Consider the following 12505-nt stretch of genomic DNA (forward strand, 5'->3'; position numbering starts at 1 on the left):
TTCTAAAGAACAACTTCTATATTTAGCATGATAAAACATTATGACTCACTTTAAGAAAATAAAATGAAATAAATGCAGAACTAGAAAACAGGTATATCAGAAACAACTAGTCATGCAAAAAAAGTTTCTTTAAACAAGGAAAATTTAAGTAATAAATTTGGTCTGTTTAATATAATTTGATGCATAGATACGTGATTTTTACATCACTTGTCATGAATAAATAATTTTAGGTAAAACAAGATTAATCTGTACTGAAAATATTATTACTTTGCATTAAAAGCTTATTTTGTCATTTAATGTTTGATTAATCATTTATCTGTCTACTGTCTCTGTATTGTCAGTACAGAGTACTGTACAGTTGTACAATTTGTAGTAGTACATTGTACAACTGTACAAATTGTCAGTACAGAGTAGTTATATGATTCTTTAAAAGTTTGCTTATATAATCTGTCAGTTACACAATTTGTCAAAATTGGAATTACCGGCGCTTAGTTTCTAAGGAGCAAAAACATGTATTATATAAGAAGATGGATTTTTTTTTTTTTTAAGATTTATGAACTGTGAGTTTTGAAAAGCACATTTAATTCTAGCATGTGAAATTGTTGGATTTATTTTCCCAGGACCTTTGTCAGCTGGTTAATGCTGATGCTCCTTATTGGCTAGTGGGCATGACAGAAATGACTCGGACGTTTGGCCTCGAATTACTTGAGTCAGTCCTCAATGATTTTCCACAGGTCTTTTTACAAGTAAGCCATTTATAGTATCTTGTGACAAAGTTAATCTTGATTGTTTTACAAATATTTTTAAAGAAAGCAACGTGTATTTTTTTTCCACATTAAAAATTGCAAAGAGGCCAGACTTGGTGGCTCATGTCTGTAATCCCAACACTTTGGGAGGCTGAGGTGGGAGGATTGCTTGAGCCCGGGAGTTTGAGACCAGCCTAGGCAACATAGTGAGACACCATCAATATAGAAAATAAAATGAAAAGGCTGGGTGCAGTGGCTCATGCCTATAATCCCAGCACTTTGGGAGGCCGAGGCAGGTGGGTCATAAGGTCAGGAGTTTGAGACCAGCCTAGCCAATATGATGAAACCCCGTCTCTACTAAAAATACAAAAATTAGCCGGGCGTGATGGCGGATGCCTGTGGTCCCAGCTACTCAGGAGGCTGAGGCAGGAGAATCACTTGAACCTGGGAGGCGGAGGTTGCAGTGAGCTGAGGTCGCACCACTTCACTCCAGCCTGGGTGACAGCAAGACTCTGTCTCAAAAAAAATAAATAAAACAAAATTTTTTTTAAAAAGCTAAGTGTGATGGTGCATGTCTGTAGTCCCTGCTATTAAGGAGACTGAGGCAGGAGAATCGCTTGTGCCCAGGAGGTCGAGTTTGCAGTGAGCCGTGTTCATGCCACTACACTCCAGCCTGGGTGAGAGAGCCAAACCCCATTTCTTAAAAAAAAAAAAAAAAAAGGAAGGAAAGAAAGCTGTGGAGAATTGTAGCCTCAAACTTTAGACATATAACAGCTTAGTGTTACATTACTTTTTTTTTTTTTTTAGTCCCTTTGCATTTTGGAATTTTAATAATAAAAAGAATCTCTAGAGACAATCTGTTAATAGGTATTTCCCAGTGTATGGGTCTATGAAGGAAATGTGGTATGTGAGTTACTTGTGTAATATTTAAAAGCCTAAAGAAATTATTGATTTTTACTTGCCTATATATCTAGCTATGTGTTTTCACATAACTTAAATGGAAAACAGCTAAAGTCCAAAATGAAGTCAGTGACTTACACAGGGTCCCGTAGTTATTAGCAGGTCTTGAACTGTAATTTAGGTTTCTTAACTACTCATCTAGCTCCTTCCCTTACCATGCTTCCTCCCTAAGTAATCCATTTTATCCTTTGCTCTTACCTACAAAATGAGTGAATCAAGTGGTACAGTAGTATAAGATCTTTTAGGCCAGGATTTGGAGCTGAAATTATTTTTATATGGCTCATAATTTTTAGTATACATTAGGCAGTTGTTAAATGCTCTTGATGAGCAGTATATACTGATGATTCCCTTTCTTGTAGTGTAATAGGATAAGCAGTATTTAGATATAACTTGTCCAACACTCTTGTATAAATAATAGTCATAGCAGCTATCATTTCTTGACTTCCTTCTACGTGCTATGTGTCAGATTCCTTACATATTATATTCTCTTTTATCTTCCCAAATGCCTAAGATATACCAATTATCACTGTTTTACACATGAGGAAACTACAACATCCAGAGGGTTAAATAATTTGTCCACAGTTTCATGGTTTATAAGTGATGGAGTTGGGATTTGAACTCATGTTGATTCAAATTAGTTTCTCTCCGTATCCCCTCTTTTTTATTTATGTATCACATCCCAACCATTACCTTCAAAATATATTCAGGATCCAATCACTTCTTACCACTTCTACAATTATTCTAGTCTAAGCTACCATCACCTCTTACTTGAATTGTTTTGTTGGCTTCCTAACTGGTCTGCTTGCATATATATTAATACTTGTACCACTTATTATAGTTGTTTGTGACACCACATCCAGAATGGTCTTTTAAAATAAGTCAAATCTTTTCAGTCTCTTGTAAATTGCTTCAGTTGATATCCTCCTTATCAGACTAAAAGATGAAGTGTCCTTCTGCTCTGTGGAACTTTTCATGATTTAGTCCCTGATATTCCTTGATCTTCTTTCTTTCCTCTCTTCTCTTTGCCCTCACCCTTTGGCCACACTGTCCTTGTTTCTGAAGTGCCTCAAGCAGATTCCTGCCCCAGGGCCTTTGTACTTACTATTCCCTGGGCATGGAATCCTTTTTTCCTCATATGGCTTGCTGTCTTACTTTTTTGAGGGCTTTGCTTAATGGTCAACTTATCAGACACATCTTCCCCAATCACATTGTGTAAAATGGCAACATTTTTCCCTACCAGCACCATTATCTTTCTTATCCCTCTTTATTTTTCTTGTAGTACTTATCACCTCCTGCCTGACACACACACACACACGTATATATGTATTATATATTATTACATATTGTGTATTATTTTATTTTTTCTCTTTCCCTACAAGAAGATAAACTCTGTGAGACAGGGACTTAGTACTGTTGTATAGATGTCTTTAGTAATAGTGCCTGGCATATGGCAGGTGTTTGATAAATATTTGGGGGTTTTTTTTGTTTTTTTTTTATATTTTATTTTTTTTGAGATGGAGTCTCGCTCTGTCGCCCAGGCGGGAGTGCAGTGGCCAGATCTCAGCTCACTGCAAGCTCCGCCTCTCGGGTTTATGCCATTCTCCTGCCTCAGCCTCCCGTGTAGCTGGGACTACAGGCGCCCGCCACCTCGCCCAGCTAGTTTTTTTGTATTTTTTAGTAGAGACAGGGTTTCACCGTGTTAACCAGGATGGTCTCGATCTCCTGACCTCGTGATCTGCCCGTCTCGGCCTCCCAAAGTGCTGGGATTACAGGCTTGAGCCACTGCACCCGGCCATTGATAAATATTTGAATGAATGAATTGGTTAATGAATCTGAATTTAAAATTTTCATGTTTGGGTTATGTTTTCTGACTTTATAGGAAAATATTTGAAACTGTTTTTACAGATTTTTTTTCTTTTTTTTTTTTTGAGACAGAGTCTCGCTCTGTTGCCCAGGCTGGAGTGCAGTGGTGCGATCTCAGCTCACTGCAAGCTCCACCTCCCGTTCACCCCATTCTCCTGCCTCAGCCTCCCGAGTAGCTGGGACTACAGGCACCCGCCACCACGCCTGGCTAATTTTTTTGTATTTTTTTTTTAAGTAGAGACAGGGTTTCATGGTGTTGGCCAGGATGGTCTTGATCTCCTGACCTTGTGATCCGCCTGCCCTGGCCTCCCAAAGTGCTGGGATTACAGGTATGAGCCAGCGTGCCCAGCCTGTTTTTACAGATTTATTATACTTACAAAATTTACTTTATTCTTCCTGCTATAAAGCATGGAAGGGGAAGAATTCTTCTGTGTAAGATCCTAGAACTTCATCCTGTACAATTTTCTTCCAGAGATAAATATTTGTTTCTTTTTTAACTCATCATTCACATATGCAATCAAAATTTACCAGTCACTTATGTTTTATGCCAAGTATACAGAAGTTAAATAAGACTGATAAAGTCTTTGCCCTGTGGCACTTACAATTCTAATGGGGAGACAGATTTTAACTGAGTTGATAAGATGTGATGAGTGCTGTGAAGGAGAACTATTAAAAGTGTTAGGAAATGAATAACAGTGGACCAAACCTGTTGGAGACTTGGTGATAAATCAAGGATATGATACTTAAGCTTGTAAATGAAGGATTAAGAGTAGCTAGGAGACATGGAGAGAATAGGAAAAGAATACTCCACACAGAAGGTCGAAGAGCAGTGACCCTGAGAAGGGATATCTTCTTTTCTAGAGGCCTTTTGCCTCAATGAAGTATTGTAGTGGAAGATGAAAAAGGCAGTCTCAAAGATTACTTCTAGCTTTCTGGCTTGAACAGTGAACCATTTGCTAAGATGGAATACTTCATGGGCAGAATTTTTATCACAAAGACACATTATTCATATATATACTAATTTTGAGGTATCTGTGAGACATACAAAATGTTAGTTGGACTTATGCATTTCAAGGTTTGGGGCTGAAATTATAAATTTAAATGTTCCTGGCATATAGTTGATAATTGGAGATATGGGAGTGAATGAGATTGTGGTGAGAACCTAGAGTACAAAGCAAGGGCATGGTACTCTGGACCTCTGAGGAACCTCAACATTAAACAGTTGAGGATGAGCATATACAAGAGACTGAGAACACAAGGCCAGAAGGCAGGAACAAATCTAAGAGAGTGTGACATAATAAAAGGCAAAAGCAAAGAAAGTTTCAAGATGAAGCAAGTAATCAGTTATATCAGGTGGTTCACAGAGATCTGGTAGGCTCAGTGGCTCACACCTGTAATCTTAGCACTTTAGGGGACTGAGGCGGCCAGATAGCCTGAGCTCAGGAGTCAGCCTGGGCAACATAGTGAGACCTTGTCTCTATGAAAAATTTTTAGAAAATCAGCTGGGCCCGGTGACACTTACCTGTAGTGTCAGCTACTTGGGAGGCTGAAGGGTGGGAAGACCCCAGGAGGTCAAGGCTGCAGTGAGCCATGATCGCACCACTGCACTCCAGCCTGGGTGACAGAGCAAGACCCTGTTTCAAAAACAGAACAAAACAAAACAAAAACAAAGAGATCTGATAAGATGATGACTGGAAAGACTGGAAAGTGTTTGCTTTGGCCACAGAGATCATGATGAGGATAATGAGAAGTGGAGAAGTAGAGTTGGGATGGTTGGTGATAGTGCTGGAGGAAACCCAACTGTAGTGAGTTGAGTAGTGAGAGGGAAACAGTGAATTGATAAAACTTTTAAGAATTGCTTAAGAATTGCCGGTATGTTTATATATTAACCAATATACAAAATAATTATTTTTGTAAAATATGAAAGTGGACTTTACTTTTCATTTTGGCAGTCAAAGAAACTAACTGTAGATGTGAGAGTATAATTTCAAGTCATTTATCTCTTAAGATCTCATTTTGGGGGAAAGAATGAAAAAGTATATTAAAATATTTATAAAAGTCTGGAAGAGTATACATGTAGAAGTTAACAATGACTAGTCCACTTATCTCCAGGAGGTGAGATTAGGCAAGACTTACTTTTATGTTTTTATTTATCTGTATTTTCAGTTTTTCTTTCTTGAGAATCTGATTTTTTAAAAGATACATTTAGTCCGGGGGCAGTGGCTCACGCCTATAATCCCAGCACTTTGGGAGGCTAAGGCGGGCGAATCACCTGAGGTCAGGAGAGCCTGGCCAACAAGGTGAAACTCCGTCACTATTAAAAATACAAAAATTGGCCGGGCACGGTGGCTCAAGCCTGTAATCCCAGCACTTTGGGAGGCCGAGACGGGCGGATCACGTGGTCAGGAGATCGAGACCATCCTGGCTAACACGGTGAAACCCCGTCTCTACAAAAAAATACAAAAAAACTAGCTGGGCCAGGTGGCGGGCGCCTGTAGTCCCAGCTACACGGGAGGCTGAGGCAGGAGAATGGCGTAAACCCGAGAGGCGGAGCTTGCAGTGAGCTGAGATCCGGCCACTGCACTCCAGCCCGGGCGACAGAGCAAGACTCCGTCTCAAAAAAAAAAAAAAAAAAAAAAAAAAAACACAAAAATTAGCCAGGTGTGGTGGCACATGCCTGTAATCTCAGCTACTTGGGAGGTGGAGGCAGGAGAATTGCTTGAACCAGGGAGGTGGAGGTTGCAGTGAACCGCGATCGTGCCATTGCACTCTAGCCTGGGTGACAGAGTGAAACTCCATCTCAAAAAAAAAAAAAAGATACATTTAAAAAATTTTGTGATTCTGAGCAAACAGCCTGCTCTATGCCTTATTTCCTTTCTCTGTAAGATTAAAGGATTAGGTCAAGTGATTTTTGTGATCTTTTCTTTGTTTATAGCTTCAATGAAATTTGGATGACAACAAAATAAAATGTATTTGAGGCTAGTCATTAAATACAGACGAGGCCTTATATTGTCAGTGAAATGGGATTACCTTGCTATTATAGGCAGGGAATTAACAGGTTAAGGAGTGCTTTCTTTATAATAGATCATGACTGTAAGTAAAATTTAAGAATTATTTGCAAGATTCCCTGACTTGTAAAATAATTATGCTTGTTTGCCATTGCATGTTTTATCAGCTCATCATGTTCTGTTCAAGCAGTCCAAGCAGAACAAAATTTTAAGTTAATTATTAAATCTCTGCATGAAAGGAATTGTTCTTTGCAAAACGAAATCAGTGAATTATATAACTTATACTTTACTAGGAAATTTTCTCTCCTCAGCTACCTATTTTAAACTATTTATTTGCTTGAATTTGTATAGCTTGTTTTCTTTTCTTTCTTTTTTTCTTTTTCTTTTTTCTTCTGTGTGAGATAGGGTCTTGCTCCATTGCCCAGATTGGAGTACAGTGGTGTGATCATGGCTCACTGCAGTCTCAACCTCCCTGGGCTCAAGTGATCCTCCCACCTCAGCCACCCAAGTAGCTGGGACCGCAGGTGGTACCACTATATCCAGCTAATTTTTGTTGTTGTTGTTGTTGAGACGGGGTCTCCCTGTGTTGCTCAGGCTGGTCTTGAACTCCTGAGTACCAGCAATCCTCCCACCTCAGCCTTCCAAAGTCCCAGGATTCCAGGCCTGAGCCACCATGCCTGGTTCTATTTTCTTTCTTCTGTTGTTTATGTTTTTAATTACCAGTGTCCAACTAAAATTAAAGTTTCTAGTAATCACCAATTACTTAATTCTAAAATCATTAACTGTTCCTTTTAAACTTATATTCTTTCAAAAACCTCTTGTAATACTGATTATTATTACTTTTTGAGATAGTATCTTGCTCTGTCACCCAGACTGGAGGGCAGTGGCATGATCATGGCTCACTGCAGCCTTGACCTCCAGGGTTCAAGTGTTCTTTGCACCTCATCTTCCCAAATAGCTGGGACTACTGGTGTGTGCCACCACACCTGGCTAATTTTTTAATTTTTTGTAGAGGTGGGGTCTCACTGTGTTGCTGAGGCTCATCTTGAACTCCCGGGCTCAAGCTATCCTCCCACCTTGGGCTCCCAAAATGCTAAGATTACAGGCATGAGCCACCATGCTGGGCTCTGATGACTATTCTGATCTTAGACTCTCTAAGTGCAATACAAATTTCAAAATTGTGGGTAAACTATAAAACAATAAAACATATAAACTTATAGTAGAGCTAAATTATTTATACTGGTTATTAAGAAGTTTTATTTCCTAGTGAGACTGTGTTTTTAGAAGTATTTAGTACAAATAAAGTTAATTATTTTTTTCTTTCTTTTTTTCCTTGCAAATAGCACCAAGAATTTAGTTTCCTCCTCAAAGAAAGGGTATGTCCTCTTGTGATAAAGCTCTTTTCTCCAAATATAAAGTTCAGACAAGGTTCCAGCACCTCATCTTCTCCAGCACCAGTTGAAAAACCATATTTTCCTATCTGCATGCGTTTGCTGAGAGTAGTATCTGTTCTGATTAAGCAATTTTACAGTCTTTTGGTAAGTGCTAATTTCCTTACATATTTGTGTATATAGTTGCATGTTGTGCCCTTTGTAAAAAGTGGTCTGTTATAGTGCGTTTAGTTTCTTCAATTTAGTTCAACAGAATTTTTTTGAGTACCTACTTGTATTCTAGGTACTCTAAAGGTTTGTGCTGTCCTTTCTTGAATCTTGCTTATGTTTATAGATTATTCATAATATGTGAAGCAGAGTCATTGCCTGTTATCTGAAGGCAGCATAGGAATTGTGGTTTAGGAACTCAGCTAATTGTCTGTATCTCATTTGAAGGATTATTAAAATTATAGTCTCTTCAGTTTATTCTGCTTTCATTTATACTGTTTCATATGTCTTAACAGATTAAAGCAAAGACATTAAAGATTTGGTCAAATCTAGGATTAGAAACCAATTATTTTGACTTACAGTCCAATATTGTATCTATTTTACAAAGTTAATCAATGCCTATTATGTTGTGATATTCCTGATAATTCTATTTATGTAATGCTTTAGTCATAAACATTCAAATACTGTTTGTCAGAGAAAATAATGCACCATGTTTTTTAAAAATTCTGTGTTAAGTCAAATTCACATTCTGTAATTTTTTCACATTTATATTCTTCTTTTTTTTTTTTTTTTTGAGATGGAGTCTCGCTCTGTCGCCCAGGCTGGAGTGCAGTGGCACAATCTCAGCTCACTGCCTCCACCTCCTGGGTTCAAGGAATTCTCCTGCCTCAGTCTCCCTAGTAGCTGGGACTACAGGCACCTGCCACCACACCCGGCCAATTTTTGTATTTTTAGTAGAGACGGGGCTTCACCCTATTGGTCAGGCTGGTCTTGAACTCTTGACCTCAGCTGATCCACCCACCTTAACCTCCCAAAGTGCTGGGATTACAGGTGTCAGCCACCGCGCCTGACCTTATATTCTAAAAATAGACAATACAATAATAGTAGGACACTTTAATACTCTACTTCCAATAAAGGTAGAACAACCAGACATAAGACTAATAAGGAAACAAAGGACTTGAACAACACTGTAGAACAGTTGGACTTAACAGACATATACAGAACACTCCACCTAACATCAGCAGATTACACATTCTTTTCAAGTGCACATAGATTATTCTCAAGGATAGAGCATATGTTAAGCCATAAAACCAAGTCTCAACAAATTTAGGAAGATTGTAATCATACCAAGTATCTTCTCTGACCAAAGTGGAGTCCAACCAGAAATCCATAGTGGAAGGAAAATGAGAAGAGTCTCACATGTATGGAAATTAAACAACATACTAGTTAGGAGAAGGAAGGAAATAATAAAGAATACCACATAAATAAACAAAATGGAGACTAGAAAAGCAATAGAGAGAATCAGTGAAAGTTGTTTTTTTGAAAAAATTAAGAAAATTAACAAACCGTTATCAAGACTAAAAAGAGAAAATACTCAAATAACTAAAATCAGAAATAAAAGAGGAGACATTACAACTGATGCCACAGAAATAAGAAATTTAAAAGGATCATAAAAGACTAGTAGGAAGAGTTATGTGCCAACAAATTGGATAACCTAGAAGAAATGAATAAATTCCTTGAAACATACAACCTACTGAAATTAAATCACAAGAAAAAAATTAAACAGACCTGTAACTAGTAGGGAGATTGAATTAATAATGAAAAACCTTCCCACAAAGAAAAGCCCAAGAACAGATGGTTTCCCTGGAAAATTCTACCAAACATTGAAAGAACAATTAACAAACTCCAAAGAATTGAAGAGGAGAGAAACTTCCAAGCACTTTTTATGAGGCCAGCATTAATACCAAAGCCAGACAAAAATACTACAAGGGAAAAAACAAAACAAAACAAAAAACAGATCAAGCTCGCTGATACTGATTAAAAAATTCTCAAAAAGTACAAGGAAAGTTAATTCAACAGCATATTAAAAGGATTCTACGCCATGACCAAGTGGGATCTACCCTGGAATGTAAAGATGTTTCAGCATACAAAAATCAGTTAATATAATACACTACATTAAAAGAGTGAAGGTTAAAAACCACATGATCATTCCAATTGATGCAGAAAAAGCATTTGGCAAAATTCATCATCCTTTCATGGTAAAAACACCAAACAAACTAGGAATAGAACTAAACTACCTTAACGCAATAAATGCCATTTATGAAGAGACAATAACTAATAATCGTTATCACACTTCATAGTGAAAACCTGAAGCTTTCCCTCTAAGATCAGGAACAAGGCAAGATTGCCTATTCTTGCCACTTCTATTGAACATGGTACTGGAACTCCTAGCCAGAGCAATTAAAAAGAAATAAAAGGCTTCTGCTTTGGAAAGGAAGAAGTAAAATTATCTCTATTTGCTAATGTAATGTTGTATGTAGAAAACCCTAAATATTCCACACCAGAAAAACTGTTAGAACTAATAAACATAGCAAAGTTGCAAGACAAAAAATCACCACAAGAAATCAGTTATGTCTCTATACACTAACAGTGAACAATTCCAGAAAGAAATTAAGAAAATAATTTCATTTGCAAAGTATCAAAAAGAGTAAAATACTTAGGCATAAACTTAACCAAGAAGGTGAAAGGCCTATACACTGAAAACTATAAAACGTTACTGAAATAAATTAAAGACACAAAGAAATGGAATGATATCCAGTGTTCATGGTTAAAAGACTTAAAATTGTTAAAATGTCCATACAGTCTAAAGAGATCTATGAATTAAATACAGTGCCTATCAAAATTCCAACATCACTTTTTGCAGAAGTAGAAGAAACCATCTTAAAATTCATATTGAATCTCAAGGGACCCCAAATTGCCAAAACTATCTTGAGAAAAAAGAACAAAGTTGGAAGCCTCACACTCCCTGATTTCAAAACATGTTACAAAGCTACAGTTATCACAATAGCATAAAATAGTACTGGCATAAAGACACACACAAAAACCCATGGAACAGAATAGAGAGTCCAAAAATAAACTCATATATGGTCAAGTGATCTTTGAAAAGGGTGCCAAGACCACTCAATGGAGAAAGGATAGTCTATGTAACCATTATGTTGGGAAAACCGGATATTCACATGCAAAAGAATGAGGTTAGACCCTTACCTTATGCCATGTACAAAAAATAATTCAAAATAGATTCATGACCTAAATATAAGATTTAAAACCAAAAAATTCCTAAAAGAAAACATAGGGGAAAATCTTTATGACATTGGATTTCACAATGATTTCTTGACCATGATACTAAAAGCACAGGCAACAAAAGCAACAATAGACAAATGGACCTACATCAAACTTAAAAACTTCTGCACCTCAAAGAAAGCAGTCAATAGAGTTGTATTAGTTTTCACACTGCTGATAAAGACATACCCGAGACTGGGCAATTTACAAAAGAAAACAATTTATTGGACTTACAGTTCCACGTGGCGGGGAAGCCTCACAATCATGGTTGAAGGTGAAAGGCACATCTCACATGGCAGCAGACAAGAGAAGAGAGCTTATGCAGGGAAACCCTGCTTTTAAAACAACCAGATCTTGTGAGACTCACTATCAAGAGAACAGCATGGGAAAGACCTGCCTCCCATGATTCGTTACCTCTCACCAGGTGCCTCCCACAACACATGGGAATTCAAGATGAGATTTGGATGGGGACACAACCAAACCATGTCATTCTACCCCTGGCCTCCCAAGTCTCATAGGTCCTCATATTTCAAAACCAATCATGCCTTCCCAACAGTCCCCAAAGTCGTAACTCATTTCAGCATTAACTCAAAAGTCCACAGTCCAAAGTTCATCTGAGACAAAGCAAGTCTCTTCTGCCTATGAGCCTGTAAAATCAAAAGCAAGTTAGTTACTTCCTAGATACAATGGGGGTACAAGCATTGGGTAAATACAGCCATTCTAAATGGGAGAAACTTGCCAAAACAAAGGGGCTACAGGCCCCATGCAAGTCTGAAATCCAGCAGGGTGGTCAAATCTTAAAGCTCCAAAATGACCTCCTTTGACTCCATGTCTGACATCCAGATCACGCCAATTCAAAAGGTGGGTTCCCGTGGTCTTGGGCAGCTCCGCTCCTGTGGCTTTGCAGCATACAGCCTCCCTTCCAGCTGATTTCATGGCTTGGTGTTGAGTGTCTGTGGCTTTTCCAGGTGTACGGTGCAAGCTGTTGGTGAATCTGTCATTCTAGTGTCTAGACAGTGACCCTCTTCTCACAGCTCCACTACGTGGTGCTCCAGTAGGGACTTTGTTTGGGGTCTCTGACCTCACATTTCTCTTCTGCATTGCCTTAGCAGAGGTTCTACATGAAGACCCCATCCCTAAAGCAAACTTCTGCCTGGGCATCCGGACGTTTCCATACATCTGAAATCTAGGCAGAGGTTTCTAAACCTCA

The 12505-nt window shown here is 38.2% G+C and overlaps 1 protein-coding gene across 3 annotated transcripts in view; it reads left to right on the plus strand.

Moving 5' to 3' along the window:
* Positions 1–12505, plus strand: part of MON2 (MON2 homolog, regulator of endosome-to-Golgi trafficking) — a 128094-nt gene that overhangs the window by 33589 nt on the left and 82000 nt on the right. For all 3 annotated transcript variants that reach the window (XM_050748397.1, XM_050748398.1, XM_050748399.1), the window contains exons 7-8: positions 621–746; positions 7921–8115. In XM_050748397.1, coding sequence (XP_050604354.1) covers positions 621–746; positions 7921–8115 — 321 coding nt within the window. The remainder of the gene's footprint in view (positions 1–620; positions 747–7920; positions 8116–12505) is intronic.

This window comes from Macaca thibetana, chromosome 11, assembly GCF_024542745.1.
Source record: "Macaca thibetana thibetana isolate TM-01 chromosome 11, ASM2454274v1, whole genome shotgun sequence".
Classification (NCBI taxonomy): domain Eukaryota; kingdom Metazoa; phylum Chordata; class Mammalia; order Primates; family Cercopithecidae; genus Macaca; species Macaca thibetana.